Source organism: Aulostomus chinensis, chromosome 8, assembly GCF_037954235.1.
Source record: "Aulostomus chinensis isolate RoL2024-O1b breed Wild chromosome 8, RoL_Achi_v1.0, whole genome shotgun sequence".
In the NCBI taxonomy this organism is placed as follows: Eukaryota; Metazoa; Chordata; class Actinopteri; order Syngnathiformes; family Aulostomidae; genus Aulostomus; species Aulostomus chinensis.
In genome coordinates, this window is record NC_141327.1 from 20481400 (window position 1) to 20504157 (window position 22758).

General features: G+C 40.6%; 2 protein-coding genes across 4 annotated transcripts; both read right to left on the reverse strand.

Annotated features, from left to right (window-relative positions):
* Positions 1-704: 704 nt before the first annotated feature.
* LOC147257555 (sodium/hydrogen exchanger 9B2) lies at positions 705-11615 on the reverse strand. Of its 2 annotated transcripts, none has more exons than XM_086211563.1 (13): positions 11477-11615; positions 8480-8756; positions 7018-7219; positions 6496-6666; positions 5356-5498; positions 5107-5234; positions 4438-4613; positions 4024-4130; positions 3504-3653; positions 3229-3337; positions 2660-2796; positions 2388-2571; positions 705-2104 (listed from the first exon to the last, which is right to left on the reverse strand). In XM_086211563.1, exons 2-13 carry the CDS (start codon positions 8624-8626, stop codon positions 2043-2045), a joined length of 1716 nt encoding a protein of 571 aa, XP_086067689.1. In that variant the 5' UTR covers positions 8627-8756; positions 11477-11615; the 3' UTR covers positions 705-2042. The 2 variants fall into 2 exon arrangements, with proteins under 2 accessions (XP_086067689.1, XP_086067688.1); XM_086211562.1 differs by having other exon boundaries at positions 706-2104; positions 2349-2571.
* Positions 11616-11660: 45 nt separating this feature from the next.
* Positions 11661-22155, reverse strand: bdh2 (3-hydroxybutyrate dehydrogenase, type 2). Of its 2 annotated transcripts, none has more exons than XM_086211565.1 (10): positions 22000-22155; positions 17323-17403; positions 16202-16280; positions 15120-15216; positions 14424-14532; positions 14061-14121; positions 13785-13898; positions 12676-12734; positions 12426-12518; positions 11661-12149 (listed from the first exon to the last, which is right to left on the reverse strand). In XM_086211565.1, exons 2-10 carry the CDS (start codon positions 17392-17394, stop codon positions 12096-12098), a joined length of 738 nt encoding a protein of 245 aa, XP_086067691.1. In that variant the 5' UTR covers positions 17395-17403; positions 22000-22155; the 3' UTR covers positions 11661-12095. The 2 variants fall into 2 exon arrangements, with proteins under 2 accessions (XP_086067691.1, XP_086067692.1); XM_086211566.1 differs by having other exon boundaries at positions 22057-22130.
* Between the last annotated feature and the right edge of the window lie 603 nt (positions 22156-22758).

Here is a 22758-nt window from a genome sequence, read left to right on the forward strand (position 1 = left end):
ATCATTTGATTTGTGCATTATGTATAATGTTGTTGCCCTCAAGCATTTCAAATCAGATACACTGTATAGTTTACCCTATACGCTTTATTGCAGTTATTTTAGCATTACTGTTGCTCTGTTCTCCATAGGGCCTTTATCCTCACGACGGCTGTAAATAGTTGACGACCTTTGTCCCTCTGTATTCAGCAGCAAAATGTTTTGGTTTTTTTTTACATGAATGATTTCAATTGTCAGATCTGTTTTCATGCTATGAGATTTACTACACGTATTCTGTATTTGGAATATGAAAAGGAATGGTTGTTTAAACACGAGCTTCATCTCTTCCTTTGCACCATGAAGTGAAAAATATATTTAACATCCCTTTCAAAATATCATTTTTCCAAACGAGGCCTAGTTTAAGACGAGTTTACAGCAGATGTTCATGCAGCTTTTTAATCATTTATGCAGGCTGCAAAGTGATGCTTATATTAAAATGCCACAAACATGGCGATATCTAAAAGTAGAAGTTGGGAGGTCTTGACAGCTTAAAAAAAGACTGGCTGCAGTCATGTGCTAAATGTTCTGGAGGTTCCCACGCTTTAGTTGGCTTCTGAAATCAAACGTTAATAATTAATAATACACAAAAATGATTACAGCTGCATTAAAGGGAGCTCTGTAAATCTGCAGAATATTCCAATATTAATATTATAAAACCACAGGTCGGTTTTAACGTTTATTGTTTAAAGCATATTTGGTAAAAAAAACAAAACAAAAAACCCTCAAGCTCATTTTTTTTTATATTGTGATAAATAACTGCTAATTATTCTCACAAAACATTTACATTCAGTAGTTTACATACATCAAAACAAATAAAAATCATTTCAAGTTACACTGCATACTTATGTAAAAATAAAATGTAACCAACAAGAATGTTTCCTTCATAATGTAGCTAATAAAAGGATGTTTAAATGGTAGCATATGGGCTCCAACGTTGTCCAGATATGAGAAAGACATAGTGCACACAAGTGTCAGGTGAGATAGAAGTTTCAGTACAGTAGATGGGAATCATTTCCTGAGTTTTTTTTTATACTAAACAAACCCTTTTCCTCACCAAGACACACATCTAATACACAACGAATTACTAACTCTCAAAATGATACTAGCTGCAGCACAACGTACAGTATTACCACTCAGGTCCAAATGTAGTGATTTTGATTTTCTTTAAATAGAATCTTCTTTACAAAAAAAAAAAAAAAGTGAACCTCATTTATGACACTGATTGAACGTTCATTTGGGATCAGAAACAAAACCGACTCTTATTTACGGTTCATCCAGCATGACCACGCAGACACTCTTGATGCGGGTCGGTTGTTTGGAGCCTGCAGCCTGGAAATCACCAGAGGCTATAAATAAAAAAAAACAATTTATGTCCTGCAGGTCAGCAGGAGCAGACTGGAGATAACGAGACAAAAAGAGCCACTTGGTGGCTAAAGGGAAGCTCGAAATATCCAAGGTGTCAACACTCAAGTCTCTTTAAAGGATAATTCTGGTATCTTAAAACATGGGCTGTCCCATCTAAATGTTTACAGAAAGCTAAAGAGAAGAACAGCATTCACAAAGCAACTGCAATGCAACTGAGCATTTGTCTGCATCAAAGTAACTACATGGAAAAAAATCCCCTCAGAGATAAACAAGTGTCTGAGCATGTAACAGAAGTTTTGCTCAAGGAGACGTCTCAGTCTGAATGTGAATGAGAGTTAGAGTGATGTTCGGGAAAGAGTGAGTACACAAAGTGCTTATTTATTCGTATCTATCTGTCGTGAGGAGCTGAGGCCAATTCCACCTGACATTGCATTAGAGGCTGGCTCTGCCCTGGACAGCGTGCCAGCCAATCACAGAGCTGAGAACAATTTAGAGTCACAAATGAACTTACATATGGGAGGACGCAAGAGCTGTTAAGCGGACATACTTTGAAGCAAACAAAATGCACAGTTGACTTATGTCTTCTGCATTTCAGAATTATCCTTTTAAGATCCCTGTACCCTGGATAAAGACAGTTGATGTCAGAGTGTGCTCTCATAGGTAATCGGAGTTTCGCTGTCGTCTTCGCCTCCCGCTGCAGTGCCTGGAAGACACGAGAGGAGCTTCAGTGAAAGGATGTCGTCTGCAGTAGTGACAGTGCCAATGTTATGTGCATGTAAAGGGGTTTAACTGCAGGGTCACAGCCAAACTAAAGCTGGCAAACCTTCACGAGGAAGCAGCTATCACACTGGAACAGTAAGTGTTTACTACTTCGATGCACCTACAAGGCGAGGTTGGACAGCGGTGTTGGGCTGTGTTGAACTGATGAAAAGAGGGAATTTACCTACCTAAGAAAAAGGCTGATAAATTCGGTTTGACTCGCTCACCACAGGCTGAGTTCTTTGGTTTTTGTAGCAGGCAAGGTCCAGTCAGCCCTATGATGAGGGCTCCCACAGGGGCTGTGAGAAGGATGGCAAGCACGGCCACAGTCAGGACGTCCATGCCATACTTCTGCAGCAGCACATCCTGTTTTGATCTGGCCATGTCCAGAGCTGTTGAGCCTATAGCTGCCTTTTGCGAACAAGGATATGATGACAGTTAGCCAGACTTGGAGACATGTATTTGGGGGTTTAATCCAGACACTTCTATTGGGACATACCTGCACTGTGGCTTTGGGCATCCACGCGAGGGCTATGAAGATCTTCTCCCTCAAGTTAAAGCCCGCAAACAACACACAGACGTAGGTGAACAGGACCCGAACCACAAGGGCAATGAAAAGAGAGGCAATCCCCAAACCTGGACACATAGACAACAAAACAGATGCCACATTATTAGTTACATCTAGATAAAACAAATTAAACCCAATCTCTTTTTTTTTTCTTCAATAACTCTTGTTCCATTTTGTCCCTCAGCAAAAAAAAAAAAAAAAAAATTTAATGTTCAAGTCACTACAGCAAAAATATCCCAGATGATGCTTCAAATTCAAAACAAGATGAAATCAGGGGAGTGTGATACAATGAAAGTGATCTCTGGCTGATCAGTTCTTTTTTTTTTTTACCAGCACAGAAAAGAGTAGCTTATTTGAAGACATTAAAGGAGTAAATCCAAGGAACTCTAAGGTGGAGTCTATACGTATTTTGAAAAGAGTGATATTTCAGCCACTTGTCTATGTGTGTTTTCTGTGTGTGTGTGTGTGTGTGTGTGTGTGTGGGGTGGGGGGTGTCTCACCAACTGTGTGTCCCTTCAACTCAGAAACATGAATCTCTGCTCCAATCAGGCCGAAGAGAAGTGGCTGGAACACATCCCACGTCCATCCAACCACTTCTTCCACACGTGCCTGGACACACACACACACGTTAACATTTTTTACTGAGGCTGTGTTTGATATGCAGCAGAGAGTAATTATCACTCTATATTTTGAAGAACATAAATTATTTGATGAGTTGATAACAGCCCATAAAAAGCTAAGAAATTTGCACAACGTACTCAATGCATGTTATTACCTTTTCTGCACCCCAACCAAGACCAGCCAGAAATGCCAGCACCAGGGTGCAAAGGCCTCCAGATCCAGGAAAACCAGCCACACCACTGCCGAACACAGCAAAGACAGACAGGCCCAGTACAAAGAAGGATCGCTTCATCACCAAGTGTTTCTATAAGAATAAAAAAATCGATATGAAGAAAGAAAATATTAATACAACTGTAAGTGTCAACAGATATCTGTGGTTACATATTTTACACATCTTATTTCTTCCTACACATTCTTTGCTGAGATTGGCAGGCTAAGAAAACCAGAGTCAAGCGAGTACTGTCACATTTGATAGGTCTGGACATCCTTAATTCACAGAATTTCCCTTTAATTTTTTGCCAATATTACGTACTCTTTGCAAGCTCTCAGAAGTATGCGTGTGATTTTTATTTTCTATTGTTCCTTCATACACACACAAGGCTGTCAATTGGTCTATAGATGGGACAGTGGTAATTGTGGTAATGACAATGGTAATGCTGCCATAACATGCCAACCTGGTCAATACTGGGAAAGTATTGGATGAGGAAACCAAGGAGAAGCCCAGCAACCAAGCCACCGGCGACCTCCATCACACCTCTCAACAGATTGTACCAAGTGGAACCTAGAGGGATCATCAAAGATGGACAGGAACTGAGCAGCATGAACAAAAAAACTACAACTTTTGAAAATATGTTGATAGAGATGTAAAAAGACAAAGATTTTGAATTTTGGTTGTTGTGCACAAAGGAGAAAACTGGCTGTAGCTCGGTACAAAAAGGAAAAACTTGTTCATGTGAGCACTCAGCAGACCCTTAGCTGACTCTCTGGAAAACTAGACAGCGTTGATGGTCACTGCAGATAAGGTGTGTTAGATAACAGTAAAAGAGCTGACTGCACTAAACGTGCAAACACATCCAACAATAGGTTACCTGTGGCAAAGGCCATGCCCAGGCATGTGGTGAAGCCTGTGATTGCGAGAATGTCATCGAAGCTGCCGGCTGCCATCAGCAGCGTGGGGATACCCTGCTCCACGCCGTAACCATCCTTCTGCAGCAGCAACATGGAGGGAACCACCACAGCTGGTGACACAGCGCCGAGCACGAAGCTACAACGTGGAGGGGATGGAGTGTTATTGATTTTGTTACAAAGTCACTTCCAGAGATACAACAGCATTAACATTACTATCATTATTTCTTATCCTGTAACTGAGATCACACTGGACAACACTTTGAGAATGCAGATAACCCTTCAGCAATACAACGTGTTTACACCTTTTATGATCATTTTTACACATTTATACACTGAGAAGTTATTTACTGCTTCTGACAAACACATTTGACATGGAATAATGAAAAAAAAGTTCAGATTCTATTTTGATTACATTTGTGAGTTCAAAAAAAGACGTTTCACAACAAAATGATACATATAGCAAAAAAGAAAAAAATAGATTGTGTGATTTTTTTTTTATTGCAACAATGTTTGAGGAATAAAATCATCTAAGAATTGATATAGGATTGCATCATAAGGAAACATGATCACTAAAACAGAGCTTTCCCATACATGTAGAGACGGAAAGGGGGAATCAGTGTTGTCTTTACCCGAGGATGAAGCCCCACACCCAGGGCAGGTCCATGAGGAAGTGAGAGACCAGAGCTGTGGTGCAGGCCTCAATTATGCAGGGTCCAATCGCCACACGCAAACACACAGATTTGAGTTTCTTCAGAGCCTGACAGAAGACACATCAATCAGGGATTTGTAACAATTAAGCTCAGTGACGAATTAGTAATTCAAGATGGCACAGATATTCATCTTCAGATGCTTCAAAGATGGGGTTTAAAGAAACATACCGAGGGATCCAGTCCCAGACCTGCTCTGGCCAGTATGACCGCCAATGCGATGTTCCTCAGTGAGGCAGACCACCTATGTTCAATGAACACCCATGTGGTTACAACAGGGATGTTTCTCAGCATGAGACCCATCAGCAGCATACCTGCAACAGAGCAGAGGGTGTGAGAGTGGAAATAAGATCCTTCCACAAGCTTCTCCCACACGTCTAAAGAAACAGCTCACATGTGGCGTTTGAACTCAAAGTGGATACCTGAGACACCGCGGGTCAGATGTGGAACGATTCAGCATTGTCTTATGAAAAGAATAGCGCCGCTAACAAAATTCAATCTGCTCTAAAACTTCATGTCTCACCTGTTTTTTCCTGCATGCAACGCAAGTAAGAACACTGCAATATTACACACTATTTATTCAGTTTATGATTGTAATTATCCAACTACTGCACTTGCTAAATAATGATGAATATCAACAGAGTATAACTACATTAATTGTAAATGTTTTAAAAATGTTGCATGGCTACACAAGGTTAGCAAGACAGACTACAATCATGACATCACAGCATTCCTCCTGGAATTTAGTGTCTAAATATATTTTGCCCCAAGTACAGAAGTACATATCAGCAAAGTGAAGTATAGAGAAAAACAAGTCCATCTATCACATCACATCACAGCGGATATTCTAACTACCTTTTGATGCTATTTACAAGGTAGGAGTGGCTCCAGCTTCCTGGATTTTTATCTGAGCGGCGCTGCAGTCAGAGGGCAAATCATTGCCATTCCTAAATTCTAACTGCTAGAAATTCCTGTAGCATTTACACCATCTTCTGATTAATTCTGTACTCTTTTCTGAACCACAATTTCTGGTGCTAACTGTAGATTAGACATATTTGTATCAGAATCTTTTTGTTAAAAGAAATCGTCTAACCTCACCTTTACCTCTGCTACAACAGCTGGGGGAAATATTGACTGAGACACTATGAAGTAACTCATGACTCAAAGAAATGTTGTGCATTTTCCTTGTCAACAAGCAATATCAATATTGCAACTTCATTGCCAAATATCCCCTTCATACAGGAAGTCCATATAATAAATAAGAAATCAAAGGTGGTAAAGGGGGTGAGAGCAAACGCAGTGACACCTTACCAAGGAGTGGAGGGAACGGTGGAAGTCTGGGCAGACGGATCAGAGCCACTAATTTGCCACCGATGAGTGCGCAGATGAAAAGCACGGTGATGCCAAACAGGTTCCCCCCTGGGAGACATTGGTCCTCCGTGATGGACCAAACCACTCCAAAGAGAACAGCTGCCAAAAGGACTGCAGAGGATGCAATAGATTCATGTTAGTTTGATCATGTGTCAGCGACAAACTAACTAACTAACTAATTCAGGACTTTACATGTATTTCAAATATTGGTGTAGCAATGAACGTCCGTTGTGTTGTAACTGCAAACCACTTCTTTAAATGTTTGAGAAAATGGGGCTTTTATATAATTTGAGTTCATAGCTATGATTGGTCTGTGAAAGGGTATGAACACCAATAGCTCTTTTGCACGTATATTTATTTCTCAATAAAACTATTACATTTAACATATAGCTTCAAGTATTAAACAATCCTAAGAAGCCTCCTAGCATCCCATAGCTTTTTAACAAACAACATCCAGCTTACATTTGGTAATAAGCGAGGCCAGAAGGCCTCTTGGAGGACACGGGCAAAATCTGTGAAGTAAAGGGCAGCAGACGAGTGGCGGGTCAGTGTTGGTGCCAGCGTCCACCACAGGGTTGCGAGGAATAAAATATGTGGTTTCCTCGGTAACATTTGGAGTGGAGCAGCGCCGTACCACCACCTGGATCTGGTTCACGTTTAGGTGCTGGAGAGGGAGAGAGAAGCAGGGTGTGCTGTGAAAAGACAGTGACCAGATTTGTCTGGTGGACAAAATGTTTTTCATCTTTCCAGAAGTCACAAAACCACCAAGTAATACATCAACTTTTAATTCTGACACCCACAAGTTTTTTTTTTTAGTTTTTTTTTGCACACTATAAACATTTAGTTAAACAGAAACAAGCTGTGCTCCCTGCATTTCTGAAAAGACTGTTGAACCTAATACTGAATGGCTGAACCGATTCTTACTGCTAATATTGACCATAGTGCAGGCATTTATTAATATCTGAGTCTTGCAAAAGTACCTGAGCAGTCAAAATAATGGAGGTGTCATATAACTCTTAAGATCTGAGGATTCACACTGGCGCAAGCATCAATGTCAAAACGAAAACAATGGAAATCTAGTCGGTGTTTCATTTAGCGAATCAATCGCCAATCCCTTCGCAAGCTTGGATCCCTTTCGTTTGTTGACACAGAGGTGTGTCATACCGGGAGATTATCGGCAACAGTTTCATGACAAATAGCAAACTGAAGATAGTATGTTACTAAACAAGGTGATAACTGCCCACATATTCTTTGTCACTGCTCAGGTGGGGACGTTGGGTCAATGTCTTGCCTTTGCCTCCAGGCGCATAGAAATTAACTCTCGTTTAAGTGGAACAAGCGATGAACAACTATTGGAGCACAATTCATTAGAGTATAATACTTGGATAAAATTGTTCTCATGTAAACTTCTGCTTTTGAAATTCTACTTAAGTAAAAGAAGTACTTGGTTTTGAGTTTACTTAAGTATAAATATATATTTGTTCATCCCAGTGCTTGAAAGCATACAATCCTCTAACCATTGACCTGTAAAGGTCGCAATAAAAGTTCGCAGTTATCCAGTTGATTACGTTCTCCTGAAGTTGTCACACATCACATCTGAATGTACATCATGTTTTCATCAGGTTTTGCCAAAAAAACAAACGATGACTTTCTTTTCAAAGTGACTACTGACAGTTTCAGATAAATGTAGAGGAGTTAATAGGTGCAATATTTCCTTTCAAAATGTAATGGAGTAAAACTACATTTTCTCCTAAAATGTAAATACTCTTGTAAAGGACAACATGATACAGTACTTGAGTAAAAATATGTTCTGGTCACAGTGAGTATAAAAATAAAACCATTTTCATACCAAGCAACAGTCTGCTGTCTCATATATGAACTCACTTTTCAGTTCTGTCAGGATGTAAAGAGATAAAAACTCTACCTCCACATGATTTGCTGCCGGTAACGCGATTCTGTCCAGTAATGGGCTGGGAGCTGGACTCGGCGCTGGACTAGGTGCGGGACTGGGTGCGGGACTGGGTGCGGGACTCGGCTCTGGGGTAGCAGGTTTGGACTGGTTGTCCTCCATGGCTGCTGGCTACAGTATCTCTGGTCCGCTCTGTCCTCTATCACAGCACATCTAGCTGAGGGGTGGAGTTGGCCATTGAAGGCTGTCCCTTCACTTCTGCTTCTGTACGTCCAGCCCTGACCGCAGGCTCCTATTCATACAGCACCGTTTTATCAATAGAAAAACACACAATTATTTACTTAACAGAGGAGAACAGTACCATAAGTGCAGCTGTGAAAATTGGCATGGCATGAAACAGTCACCTCACACACGCCTCGGGTTACCGAAGGTCATGGGGTTGCTGTTTACTAGCGATGCAGAGATCCAATATTTTTTTTCTGTTCCAATCTAAATTGGTATGACAACCACAACTCTGTCTTTTTTAATTTAATTCTTAATTCAGTGTAAATAATTTTGTTGGCATTATAAAGCATTAGTAAACCACCTGCACTTCTTTTTATAAAAGAGGGCAAATGCATTAAAAATGTTTACTGGTGTTATTTGTGTAATGCTTTTCATAAACAAGGGAAATTCAACGAGCTTTACAGAGCAATAAAAAAAAACCTATAATAAATATGACAGATTTATAATAAAAGGGAAAAAAAGACTTAAAAAGATAAAACTGATTACGAAATGGTTTATAATGTACTTTTAAAAAAGAGGAGAGCAGACAAAATAAGTTAAGAATAAGTTTGCGGTCATTGAAGGGCAGCGTATGCAGTTCAAAAGAGGAAAAGTTTTAATTTACATCGAAAAGCGGTCACTGTCGGGGTCTGTAAATCATCTGGCAGGTTGTCCCAAGTTCATGCTGCGTAATAACAAAATGCTGCTTTTGTTTGAACCCTTGGGACAGTCAGCAGGCCCGTCCCAGATGCCTTGGGGGTCCTAGGCAGTTCATCTGTCACAAGCATGTCACAATCAATTTGTACTCAAGCAGTAAGATTTTACAATCAGTTCTCTGACTGACAGGCAGCCAGTGTAAGGATTTTTAAACTGGTGTAATTTAGTATATTTCCTGGTTTCGGTCGATCAACTTATTTTGAAAGGCCCATTAATAGACCGATGTAGTAATCTAATCTACAGGAAATAAAGGCGTGAGTTAGCTTCTCAAGGTCTTACTTTGACATCATTCCTTTGACGCAAGCAATGGTTTCTAAACGGTAGATCTGAGTCAGGGATAACACCGAGGTTGACTTGGTTGACTCTTCGTTGAAAAAAGGAGGGACTCAAGATGAGAGCTGACATTTTTTATGGCCCAAAGACAAGTACTGTATGTTAGCCCTATCACTGTTGAATAGGGAAAAAATAATTGATACATCCAACCAATGATTTGCTCAATACAGAGACACAACAATCGACACATTCAAATTCACCTGGTGAAAGTGACAAGTATATTTGCATGTCACCTGAATAAATAATGGCAGGCTCCTTTTTGGTCATGGCGTTCCTGCTCTGACTTACAGTTAACAATCAAGACAAACTACTTCCTGTTACAACATACATGGACTGGCTTTTCTATTCCAATACACAGTAGGATCTACGCAAGTAGTAAGACGGTGCGTGAATAATATCAGTAGTGATTTCTGTATTCCCTTGTGTGTTGTCCCATCTCAAGTGACTACATGGCAACCAAAAAAAAAAAGGCATTCAAAACAACTTGGCTTGTTGAGGCTTCAAGATACTTTGAGAAACAGTACAGAGACATTTTATGGTATCATTATGTTTGTTTGATTTTTAATTTTGTTTGAGAAATTATGATGGTGCCTTTTCCTGTGAAAATCCAGCAGTTCTGCAGACTGAAAAGAAACCTGACCTTCCATTAGCATTAACAGAATTGTTCATTTTAGAGTGGAGTATCCCTTCAAACCACACGTGTGCCAAGTCTAGATCCCGGCTAACGCTACTCATGCGTTATTCACAACGAGGTGACATGAAATTGACGGGAAACCAAGGCTACTACTGTGTTTTGACAGTAACTTCATGGCAACAGACGTTTAGTTAATCCAATTGTGAGCAGGCCCCGCTAATTAACGCTTACAGCTCAACCATATGGCGAGTTCAGCTAGTGAACTAGGTTAATGTGGACGCTATAACAAGTGGTTTATCCAGCCGCAGCACCCAACAAATCTGTCCCACTGGGATTCTCTTGTTCATCTATGGCGTTAGCCAACAGCCGGGCTAAAGTAACTAAACCAGTGTTCAAGGTTGGATTATCCAGGCTTTTGGATGTGTTGACCACTGTACTGAGTGACTCAAGGCATGCACGAGAATATTACGCGCACGTACAGCGGCGGCGTGGACTGATAACCGAGTATCTTCCCCATTTCAATGGTCAAGAGGAACGTGTCATGAGACTGTGGGTGGTTCCATCATCGGACGCCTTGGCAACTAACGCTTCAATAACAACGCTAGTAACGAATACCATACACTAACACCCAGTAGTGTCTTCACATGAACGGTACAGAACATGCTGTGCTACAGTCAGACAGCAACGTGCGGCACCTTCGTGCTCTCAGGTTGCAGCTGAGTGAACCATTTCTGCTAACGAAACCATAACCTAGCGCTAGCATAGAAGCTATTCATGTCTTGGGGTTTTGACCGGGTTGCTTTCGAACACCCGTAAACCACACACTTATTTCGTTGAGAAAAGCGAAACTAAATCTCAGCATATATGTTAAAATAAATACAATGAATGCGGGTTAAATTTCAAGAACGTCCTGTCCGATAATGGGTACCTAGAGGGGTGTTACCATCAGCTGGTAGTGAAGTTAACTCCCGGTCGAGTGTCTGCAGTTGGCTAGGAAGCATTCCTGACCTTTAGGGCGGGATTCCTTAAATACTTTATTTTTAAAGAGTGGAAAAATCACTCACCTCACATCGCAAACATCGTTAAAACCTGTTGAGTATCATAGACTGCAGTTCCGTGGCAGCTTGCCCGAGAGGGAAGTGGAAATGAGGCGGATTAGAGATGTCCGAGCAGGTCTATCCCCAGTGTTTGGTTAGGAGGGGAGGGAGTTGGGTTCAATGGAAAACCCTCTGATGACTGTTGGGGAACTCGTTTTAATTGATATTCAAACATGGTACAATACATTGAAATGCAAAGATGTACAGTTAGCCTTGCTAACAGGGTAGTAACATCATTATATTTTAACTGTGAGTAATTACATGTACATTTGTCAGTAATTTGTCATTACACAGGCACATCTGCAGCAGATCTAAGCTGTATAACAAAATCTTAATCAAATGGTTATCATGCTACATTGTGTAATTTAGGGAAACTCATCTAAAAGGAAGCAGCTGCATCCATCTGCAAAAGTGAATACAAAATCTTTTAGGTGTGTGACTGTTTGTGAATTGATTATCTCAACAACCGCCCATAAGATCAATGTAAAGTTTGCCTTTGCTGGTGCCTCGAGGAATAGCAGTGCCAGGTTTCAGGGTGTGGCATTAAAGGGGGTGTGAGATGAAATTCAAAGATGCGTCATGTTCTTTAGAGTCTCCATCCTCCATCGATGATATGCTCCGTTCCAGTCACATAAGCAGACTGTGGGGGAGCCGACACACGTATCATTACACCAGGAAGTTACAGTCCATAAGAAATCAACAGCAGCTTTGCAGTGAGCTTAATGGGAAGAGGCAGCAACAACTCTCATCCTCCATTCCCGCATTTTAAACACAGTGTTTAAAGCTTGGATTAGCTTTAACTTCATCGATTAAAATATGATTATCTTTACATATGCACTTTGTAATGTAAACTCTCCAGGTTACAAATACAGACATGACATGTCCTCAATATACATGCATGCAGGTTAGCCCTCACCTCATCTGAGGCAAGGTAGACACACAAGTATGCAACCTCTTCAGCAGTACACATCCGGCCAGTTTTCTGTCTTGCCATGAAATCCTTATAAGCCTGCAGAGAGGAGTTAAAGATATATGTTATCTTCAACTGCAAGCCACCAGGATGTCTGACGTCTCGTTGAAACCAAAAGAAACTGTTAAAGACTCTGGCAGAGATTAGTGTCAAATGAAAAATGGAACATATAATTCAGTAAGTACACCTTCAGTACCTGTTCTGGGTCAGGTTGGGCTTGGATCCTACCCCTCAGTGATGGAGTGTCAACAGTGCCTGCCGAAATAGAATAGGGCACACTCAATGTTCTCCTTAAACTATAAAATACTTAAAGGAACAGACCAACTTTTGGGGAAAATTCTCCTATTTCCCAGTAAATCATACTCCCATCTTCCCCAGAACCTGACAGGAAGATAGATACTGTTATCTTCTCTGAGCTGCGTTATGGAGCCGAGGCCCACAGAGACAGGCTGGCTGCTAGTTAGCTTCGCGCAATGAAAAGTAACCAGTGTTAAGAGTTGACATAACTCCGTCAAAAGCCATTAAAAAGGTTTATGGTCTTGATTTGCACAGCAATAGTAACCGTCTCTAAGTCGGCCATGATTATGAGTAGCAGTCGTTCTTCTGATGACAACAAGCATTTGGTTTGCCAGCCAAACTCACAATGGGTTCTAAAGAAGTACAGTGTGACATCAATATACACAGCATTTAAGCCACTCTGCTTGTGTGTCTTATTCTACAATTACAAAATCTTGTAATTCTGCATTATCTCACAGAAAATATTGCACAAAACCCTATTTATATTAATGCAGTTACACAAAGTTTTGAGGAAAAGTGTATTTAATGATTTTTGTGATGGGATGCTAGCATTTCAACCCATTAAAATTCATTGCGCTAAGCTAACTAGCAGTCAGCTGGACTCTGGATCTCGCCTCCCTAATGCATGCACATAGAAGGAAGCAGGTCGGTCCTCTTGTCTGGCACTGGAGAGTTGGTATTTTCCTTCAAGACATTAATGCAGATAAGCCTTTGAGTCACTGGATGAGTTTCATTCATGTATTTTCAGCCCGATGGGTAAATACACCACTAGTGTGTCCCGCAGTTATTCAGACAAGCTGTGCAGGGACAAACATTTATCTTTAGAAAACAAAATGTCCTCAAATATGAAAAGGCCCTGCAGTTTTCCGACAAGCATCTCTATAATCTGTTTTTAAGGATATCAACTACAAGTTCTTATCGATTTATATAGCAACTTAGACCAATGACTGAGGAGCACCAAGAGGATATGGTGACGTGCTTTTATTTTGTAGGGTGCTCCCCACTCACCAGGACAAACGCAGTTACAGCGAATGCCTTGCTCGATGAAATCGGCAGCGATAGATTTGGTAAGCCCGATCACTGCGGCCTTGGAGGTACTGTAGACACACCGGTTCACAACACCTGTGACAAGAAAACACATATGTCACTCGTATACTCACGCAAGGCCATTATCGGAGATAAGAGGATTACAATGTTCATACTTCAGCCACTTAATGTCTCTTTAAATGAGCATATTCGTTATATAAGCACATGCAGACAAACGATTTGAGGAGGGTTCTTCACCTTTTATGCTTGACGCAACAGATGCCATGTTAATGATATTTCCTGACTTTCTTGCCAACATCTACAATGACAAAGTACATTACGAGGACGGTATGAAATCAGTTTAATGAGGGTTTAAAAATGATGTAACAATCTTGGGTTTGAATTTTATGTATCAAGTTAAAATTCCATCCTTGAGACTGTTTGGTTAGTTTGCAACTAAAGCTGGATTAGTGATCACCGCCCTCCCATGTCACAGGCTCAGAGTAATACAGCTTATCCCAGCGTACAAAGGATGACAACAAAATAAAAGCATATGTCGCTCAATTTGCAACTGCACCTATTTTGTCCTCTTAGTAACAAGACGAAGTATGTAAAGGTCACCTTAGGCAGGAAAGCTTTGCTCATGAGATACATGCTTCGGACATTCACGTTCATTGTGAAGTCCCAGTCGGCCTCTTCGCAGTCCAAGATGGAGCCATGGTGCACGAACCTGTGCATGCCACATTCATTCAGATACAACCAAGTTTCAGCGTAGAAAGGTGAACTCACAAAAAATGTAAACTACCTCTTCTGTTAGAGTTAAAACTGACAATTCCAATAGGATATACAAATTATCTGACAAAAAAAAAAAAAAAAATGTAGGTCAAAATCCCATGACAACTGCTCATCATTTTACTGAGCTTCAAAGGTGACAATTTAGAGACCTTTGTTAAGGAGATTGACAAGAAGTTCAAATGGGGGTTAAACCTCAACGTATGGGGATTTTAGAAATGTAGTTAAGCAGCAGGTGGATAAACGAGCCTACCGTGGGGCCAAAACTGGGATTTTATGTTGTATCCCAATTGTCATTTTAACAATAAGGCTAATACAGGTCGAACAAGGAAGAAAATGGTAAACTGTGTATTCATGTTCAGCTTATTTTGACAGGGATAGAGGAACGGGTTGTCCAGTGCAATTATGCGTCTCAGGGGAATACGATGGTTTACGGTTAGTTTTGTTATTTTTATTTATTTGATTTGTTGACAATAATAAAATCAGGAGTATTACTCTTTTTGGTGGTAGAGTGGACATACATACCCCGCAACATTGAACAGAACATCTACACGGTCGTGTTCCTTAGCTAGCGCGTCCACTTGGTCCCTCTGAGTCACATCCACCACTTTGGTCCTGATCCCTGTTTGTCAGGCAGAAAAAAGTTGTTTCTTTGGTGAAACATTCCAATTACTGAGGGTCGTACAATCCTAAAAACTATTTGATTTGGTAATTATATGTAGTTAATGAAAGATGCAGCTGATGTAGCTGACAGAGCAGGGGAGTTACCAAGTCAACAAATTCAAACCTTTTTGGGTTCATATCGACAAGAAAGAGCTTTTGCACTTCCTGTAGAGCATCGGGTCATCTGAGACACGTCGACTTCAGCTGAGCAGAGAACTCCCTAACACTGGGCTTTGATCATGAAATGTTCTCTGGCACAAATTACAACGACCAACAGATGTGTTGAGCGTGTTGGATTTGCCATTGTTGGATCTCCTGCAGACCTCAAAATCTAAAAGACGAGGTCATAGCCTACAGGTGAGTTAAAGGGAGATTAGATTTGGTCACCAAATATATCTGCAAAATTTCTTCCATATAATTTTCCATTCCATCCTCGACCGCTTGTTCTGTTAGGGGTCATGGGGGCTGGAAACATAAGTTTTCAAAACACGTTCATAAAACGGACTTGTTCTGATAAAGACTGCGCAGTGAGCAGATGAATTGCCATTTTTAAAAAGTGAAAAAACAAATGTGGGAAATATGGATGCAGAATATCCAAACTGATCACAGTTAAAGGCAAATGCAAAGCAATAAAATCAGTTTAAAGCCTGTAATGAGCAGTGGTTGATGGTACAGTGTTAAGAAAAAACAAATGCTATTAAATGAATTTACAATTCACTGACAAAAGATAATGAAGAAGAAACTGTGGAGAGCTTTGACAAGCACTTTTATAATCAAAACAGCAGGTAAAATGATGCGTTCATGGACACAAGCGGAACAGAATAGAAACAGCGAACAGGGCACTGAGGTCAGATGAAGAACTTTGAAGGAATAAGGAGGACATTTAGCCACCACTGTGGTTAACCAGCAGATGGCAGCCTCGGACCTCAAAGGATGATCTCTACCTTGGATGCCGTCCAGCTCTTTCAGCTTCTCCCCGTTAATGTCTGTTGCAGTGACTTGAGCGCCCTCCTTTGCAAATGCCTAAAGTTCAAATATACAGTCAGATTCTTTACACCAAGTTGTGTTCATTTGTAAAGAAGTAAAATGTTATGAACCCATGACAAATTCTAATTCTACAAAATATTTTTCCATCTGAAAAATAAATTCGGGGAGAGAGTCTTAACATTTGAATGAAATTTTCTCAGCTGATGACAAGAAAAGGTTTAGCTGGATCAACAACAAGACTCCATTCCTGGCCTTAATCCCGCAACTCTCGATTCAAATCCAGTCTGCTGTCAGTGTGGTGACGAGAGGGGCTCATATATCAAAGGTAACTGTTCAGGTCTAAATGGAAATATGCCCACAGACCCTTCACACAATCAGGAACCTTTGAATTCCTACACACTACACGGAAAACACAAATCCCTGTGATGTGACACCCCATTTCACACACTAAAGGACATCACTTGAAAGGAATGGAACAGATGCTGACCCAATCTTGAGCAGGGGACATATATATATATATATATATATATATATATATATATATATACACACACACACACACACACACATACATACATACATATATACATATACATATATATATCTCGTCAAGATATACAGAGGTGTGGGATACATTCAAGTGTTTTGCTCTGTTGTCTTTGAAAAGACAATCCCCTCAAGCCGCATCTCCTGAACAATCACACGATGCTGTGTTCCACAGTGCATGTGGAGGGATTGATGAGGGGATGTTTAGAACCTCTCCTACATCAAATAATGAATCAGTTCTTCGAATAATTAATAGAAAAAACTTAATCATATACAGAAAAAAAACTGGTTATGTGGTACTTAGATTTATTATTTTGGTGTAAAATAAACTGGAAATCACCATCAATAAAATATGTGACAGAAAAAAATGATTGTAATATATAAGGAAACACACTCGCACACTCTTTCTCACACAAACAGCTCTGATTTGTCTAAAACAAGCTGTTGAATAAATGTTTTCTTGTGTAATTTGTTTTCTTTTGTAATTTGGTAGGAAATAAATCAGTGAGAAGTTCTTAAAAAAGCTCATTACTATAGCGGCAGCACGTCCAATCCCCTGCGCGGCGGCTGACAACACAATCACTTTCCCGTCCAGGCGGCCCATGATGCACTGCTGTCGTAAGAAAACACACAAACCAAATTAGAGTATTGAACAGTAACTACCACAACTTCAATTCAATGACAAAGGCTTCCTATTAATAATAAAATACCCTGCTGGGTGTTCATTCGATATTCATATGTGGATTGAAGGTTTGTTTCAGCCTGAAAGTCCCAGACCTATGAATATTGTTAGTTATTTATTGATTGTACCGAAAAAAAATTACATACAAAAATATGTGATTTTCCATCCAACTGATGGAGTTCAGTTTAAGTGGAGGGCCAGTGAGTATCATCAAAGATGTGTTACACTGATGCAGTCAAGAGGAAAAAGGAGCGCCTATAAACTGAAACGTTAAAGGACATAAATGACTAGAGAGTAACTGCTAAGAAACATTTAGGAAGTGCTGCGTGAAAACACCATGACAAAGTGTTTTTAAAAAGCTGCCTACTTGGTATTAAATGCCAAAAACAATTATCGAGACAGACAGATTCCGCCTCTTTATCTTTGAGCAGAAACACTTCAAAATCAACATTTCCCAGCGGGCAGCTGCATTAAATCTCTGGCAGTCTCAGAAAAACAAAACAAAAAAACCCACGCATGAACACAGACACGCTGCCATGCGCTGCAGTCATTAGGTCTGAGCAATTTTATTGTTTCCGCGATATATATCGATATTTTGTTTCCCCAGAGAGTATAGATTTTTCAGCCGCAAGTATCAACACATTAAGCCCCATTCAAATCCCCTGTGTCCCGCACTTTGCAGAAAGAGCAATTAGGTCTGCCAGCCGCGAGTGACGCTGTAGAGCATTTGTGGTTACCCAGACGCCGACGCCATAATATCCATAATAAAGCAAGTTCAAGGCTGTATATCCTTGTCATGACTGTAAAGTACCATCATTGATTAAGGGTCAGGCAATACATCAATATTTTCCAAATATTGTTTGAATTTTTAACCTTACCGAATATCGCGATTTATGAATAACATATTTTCACCCCACCCGATCAAGAGCTGCACCGTTAAAGTCTTGGTTCTTGAACTTATCAACCCTGTATGGTCCAAACTGACGTGAAGTTCCGATAGTTAGTATCATTTGGCTCAATATACCACCACTCATTGGTTAACACTAGAGGTGGGTTAAAATGTCTATGTAGCGATATTTTATCGATATACATTTGTAGGAAAGATTATCGATACATAAATCCCAGTATCGATCTTTTAAAACGCATTCGATTTTACCCGTTTATTTTTGTTTTTGTTTGCCCCTTTAGTCTCGCGGGATTTAGTGTGTAGTGCAACATTATTGCAGTCAGATTATCAGATCTCGCGAGATCCAGGCCATGTGCCTCCGATCAGAGAACAACAAGATGGCGGAAGTGCACCTTTAATCTCCGGCAAATTAAGTGCCGATGTCTGGCAGCATTTCGGCTTTAAGAAGTGAGAAAACTGCACCCAACTTGACAAAACTAATGCTGTTCGCAAAATGTGCAAAGTAGAAGTTAAGTACAACGGAAATACAACTAATCTCTGGAGCCATTTGACGAGGCATCACCAAGTGTACACTCAGCAACCAGGAAACTACAAGTCACTGCAACAACCCTCGCTGGAGAAAGCATTTGGGACGAAGTTTCCATCCATGCCTCCATGTGCAGAGAACATCACTTCGGCTCTGGCAATTTTTATCTGCAAGGATCTCAGACCACCCTATGTGGTAGAAAATGTAGGCTTCAGACCCCTCGTCCAGACACTGGAACCACGCTATGTGCTACTGACACGAAAACAACTGAGTCAAGTCACAATCTCAAAGATGTACAGAGATGTTAAAACCAACGTCACAACTGCAATGAAATCAGCAGAGAGTTGCCATCGCTTGCGACAGCTGGACAAGCAGAGCTACGGATTCCTACTTGACAGTAACCTCTCATTACACTGACAGTAACTGGTCCCTCATGTCCCACGTTTTACAAACGCGGGCGATTGACGCTCGCCACACCGCGAGTCATCTTGCTGAGCTGCTGACGGTTTGTGGAAGTCGAAGTTGCCCTTTTGTTTTGAATGACAGTCGGTCCTATATTTAAATAAAAAGTGCATGATGTTGTATAACTACTTTAATGGTCAGTTCTCAATGTAAATATGAATATTTAATTATGCAGCAGGTTAGAGGGTTACTTTTACAATTGAATTTACAGCATTAGTCCGATGAGAATCTCTTCCATTACCAAAACAAAATTGGGACAATAACTAAAATATCATATCATATATTGTATCGAATCGCATCGGAAATCGTATCGACTTGGGACCTAGTGGATCAAAATGGTATGGTATCGGGAGGTCAGTGCTGATACCCAGCTCTAGAAAAGAGTGGAATTGGGATTTCATTTTCCTGGTCTCAATTCACTTGTGCTAAAACACACATACTCACACATGCAGGAACACAAACGTGAACGATTCCCACTTCAACCAAGACAGTCGCCATTCTCCAAATTAGCATCCAATGAACAGTTGTTATTAGAATAAATACTTGTGTTTTTTATTGGCATAACTTTCAACTTGCATGCAGAAAGAGAATCACAGTCAATTTAAATCCAGCAGGCAGTTTTTATTTTTATTTCAAATAAATCACAGTTGCACAAATGGAAGCTTCTTGCTGTGAGACCACAGTGCACCACTGAGCCGTAAATAAAACATGTTAAAAATAATTTTCCATTTGGGAATTAATTTTTTTGGTGTGCAGTCAGAAAATTTAGGTCCCACACATTCAGTTGACCTGCAAAGTTATGAAATATGCAGCATTTCTTTTTTCCCCAATTTATAATAATTTAAATAACCACTAATATACGTGTATTTATTATTCTTCGTCTGCCTGTCCTGTGAATGTGGGCCACCTGCTCTTCTCCATCTCAGTAGCTCTGTGTAGCGGCCGTTTCCTCGGCTCACCGATGTTAGCTTGCTACTTTAGCTCGTTGTGGTAACTGCCGCAGTTCCCGCTTGCATTCCACATGTACTCCTAGCAAACTCTATTATCCGTCGTAGCCTGGGCCCACAACCTGTTGGCAGGCTCTATTCTCCTGCAGTGGAGATGGCTAACTCGTACGACAAGAGTAGTACAATCACTCCCACTCAAGCTCTCTGAAGATCAACGTCCGTCTTCTATTCTTCGCTCGTCAAACTCGACAGTGACCCCTGGTGGGATCCCGATTGTAACTACAACAAACTGAAAATCACAGTACGGAAGCAGTCATACACATGTCCTCCCTCAACATTGAGGTTTGAATAACTGTTAAGGTGAAGATTTAGCATACAGTGCAGCTCTTGATCAGGTTGGGTGAAAATATGCTATTCATAAATCACGATATTTGATAAGGTCTATATAATCACATCTAATATTAAAACTCTGCTTTCTTTATTGATCTTGAATGGTAATGAGAAACTGATTTTTTTCCCTCAATTTTTAAAATCCATCCATCCATCCAGTTTCTTCCGCTTGTTCCTATTATTAAGGGTCGAGGGGGGTGGGGGGTGGAGCCTCTCCCAGCGTCTACAGGCAAGAGGCGGGGTTCACCCTGGACAGGTCGCCAGTCCATCGCAGGGCCAACACATAGAGACAGACAACCATTCACACTCACAGTCACACCTACGGTCAATTTAGAGCACAGGTGTCAAACTGATCCAGTGAACGGCCGGTGTGGCTGCAGGTTTTCATTCCAACCGAGGAAAAGCAACACCTGATTCAACTTAAATCAATCAAGCTGTGTCCACACAGCTCATTTGTTGGATCAGGTGTTGCTTTTGCTTGGTTGGAATGAAAACCTGCAGCCACACCCGCCGTTCACTGGATCAGTTTGACATCCCTGATTTAGAGTATCAATCAGCCTCGTCTCCAATTGCATGTCTTTGGACGGTGGGAAGAAGCCGGAGTACCGGGAGAGAACCCACGCAGGCACGGGGAGAACATGGAGACTCCACACACAAAGATCCCGTGCCCGAGCCGGGACTATGACCCGAAATGTTCTTGCTGTGAGGCCACAGTGCTAACCACTGCACCACCGTGCAGCCCTCAATTTTAAAATATTTCATTTAAATTTGCACTGATTCAAACAGCAAAATAATGTAACACAACACTCCATTCTGAAAAAAAATCCACTTTACCATATCACATTGAAACAATATTTGGTAAATATTGATATATTGCCTGACCCTTGGTCAATGATGATACTTTACAGTCATGAGAAGGATATAAAGCCTTAAACTTGCTTTATTATGGATTCCTGACACACGCTACACCCCAGCGTTTCAGAGCAAAGACACATCGTGTCGGTACTACTTCTTCACGCGGAACTACAAACGAAGTTACAACAGTAGTATTTCTGGGGTTAAGTTGTGCAACTTGGGTGTCTTTTACAATTGCACTGGGCAAATCGTTCAAAACGTAACGTTACACCACGTTGTGTCATAATTACGGTGTTTTATATTTTCACCACATGCTAGTCTGTGCAGCTGCATGCAGACACACTCATGTCTTGGATTTCTTTGATTGTTTCTGACTTGCTGCCGTACTGGTTGAAAAGTCTGTTACAGCTTTCACTGTGAAAATTGCAGATATTACTTACTGGCAGCGAAGTCAAACCCCAGCGCCGGAAGAAAATTATATTGGAAAGTAAACTGACCTTCTCTTCAAGACAGGTCCGACATACTGCAAACTGGAGTTAAGCATGTGACCGCGACCTGCTCCTGCTATTGGCTCCCGAGCAGGAAGCGTCAGCAGCGGAGGAATCAGAGAGCAACTGAAAGAAGTTAGATGCGTTAATTCAACGGTGTCCTCCTGGCAGAGCAGAGTACAGAATATTTCTTATGAAAATTCATCCACAAGTGGGAATTTATTTAGTTTGTAAGGATTTCAGCTACCACTACTCTGATTTTTAAAGGTGGCTCCAATGTGTTATTAACGTACTGAAGTTTGTTTTTTTTAAAATTTTAAATACACATACAAATAAATTTGTACTTTAAGTATTTAAATTACTGACACCAATCATTAAAAAAAAAATCAAGAAATTTCAGTACCATTCTGGTAATTCTGTGAATTCTCTTGTGATTGTAATCCATTAATCTTTGGAGAATTGACACTGACCTTTGAGATGTGGCACTTGTGCAATGAACCAGTTCTTTACTGGTGCCAAAGGTGACGGCTTTTAAACCGGACTCGTGTTCGTGACAAGTTAATATGCATTTGTGATGTGAAAACAATCTCTTTTTTTCTAACGGAAGTTGAACAATCATTTTCCAGTTATGTGACAACAGACAGAAGTACACATTGAACATGCAATTAAAAGTATTTTCAGACAGAATTGTAACATCCATGTTGCATATAT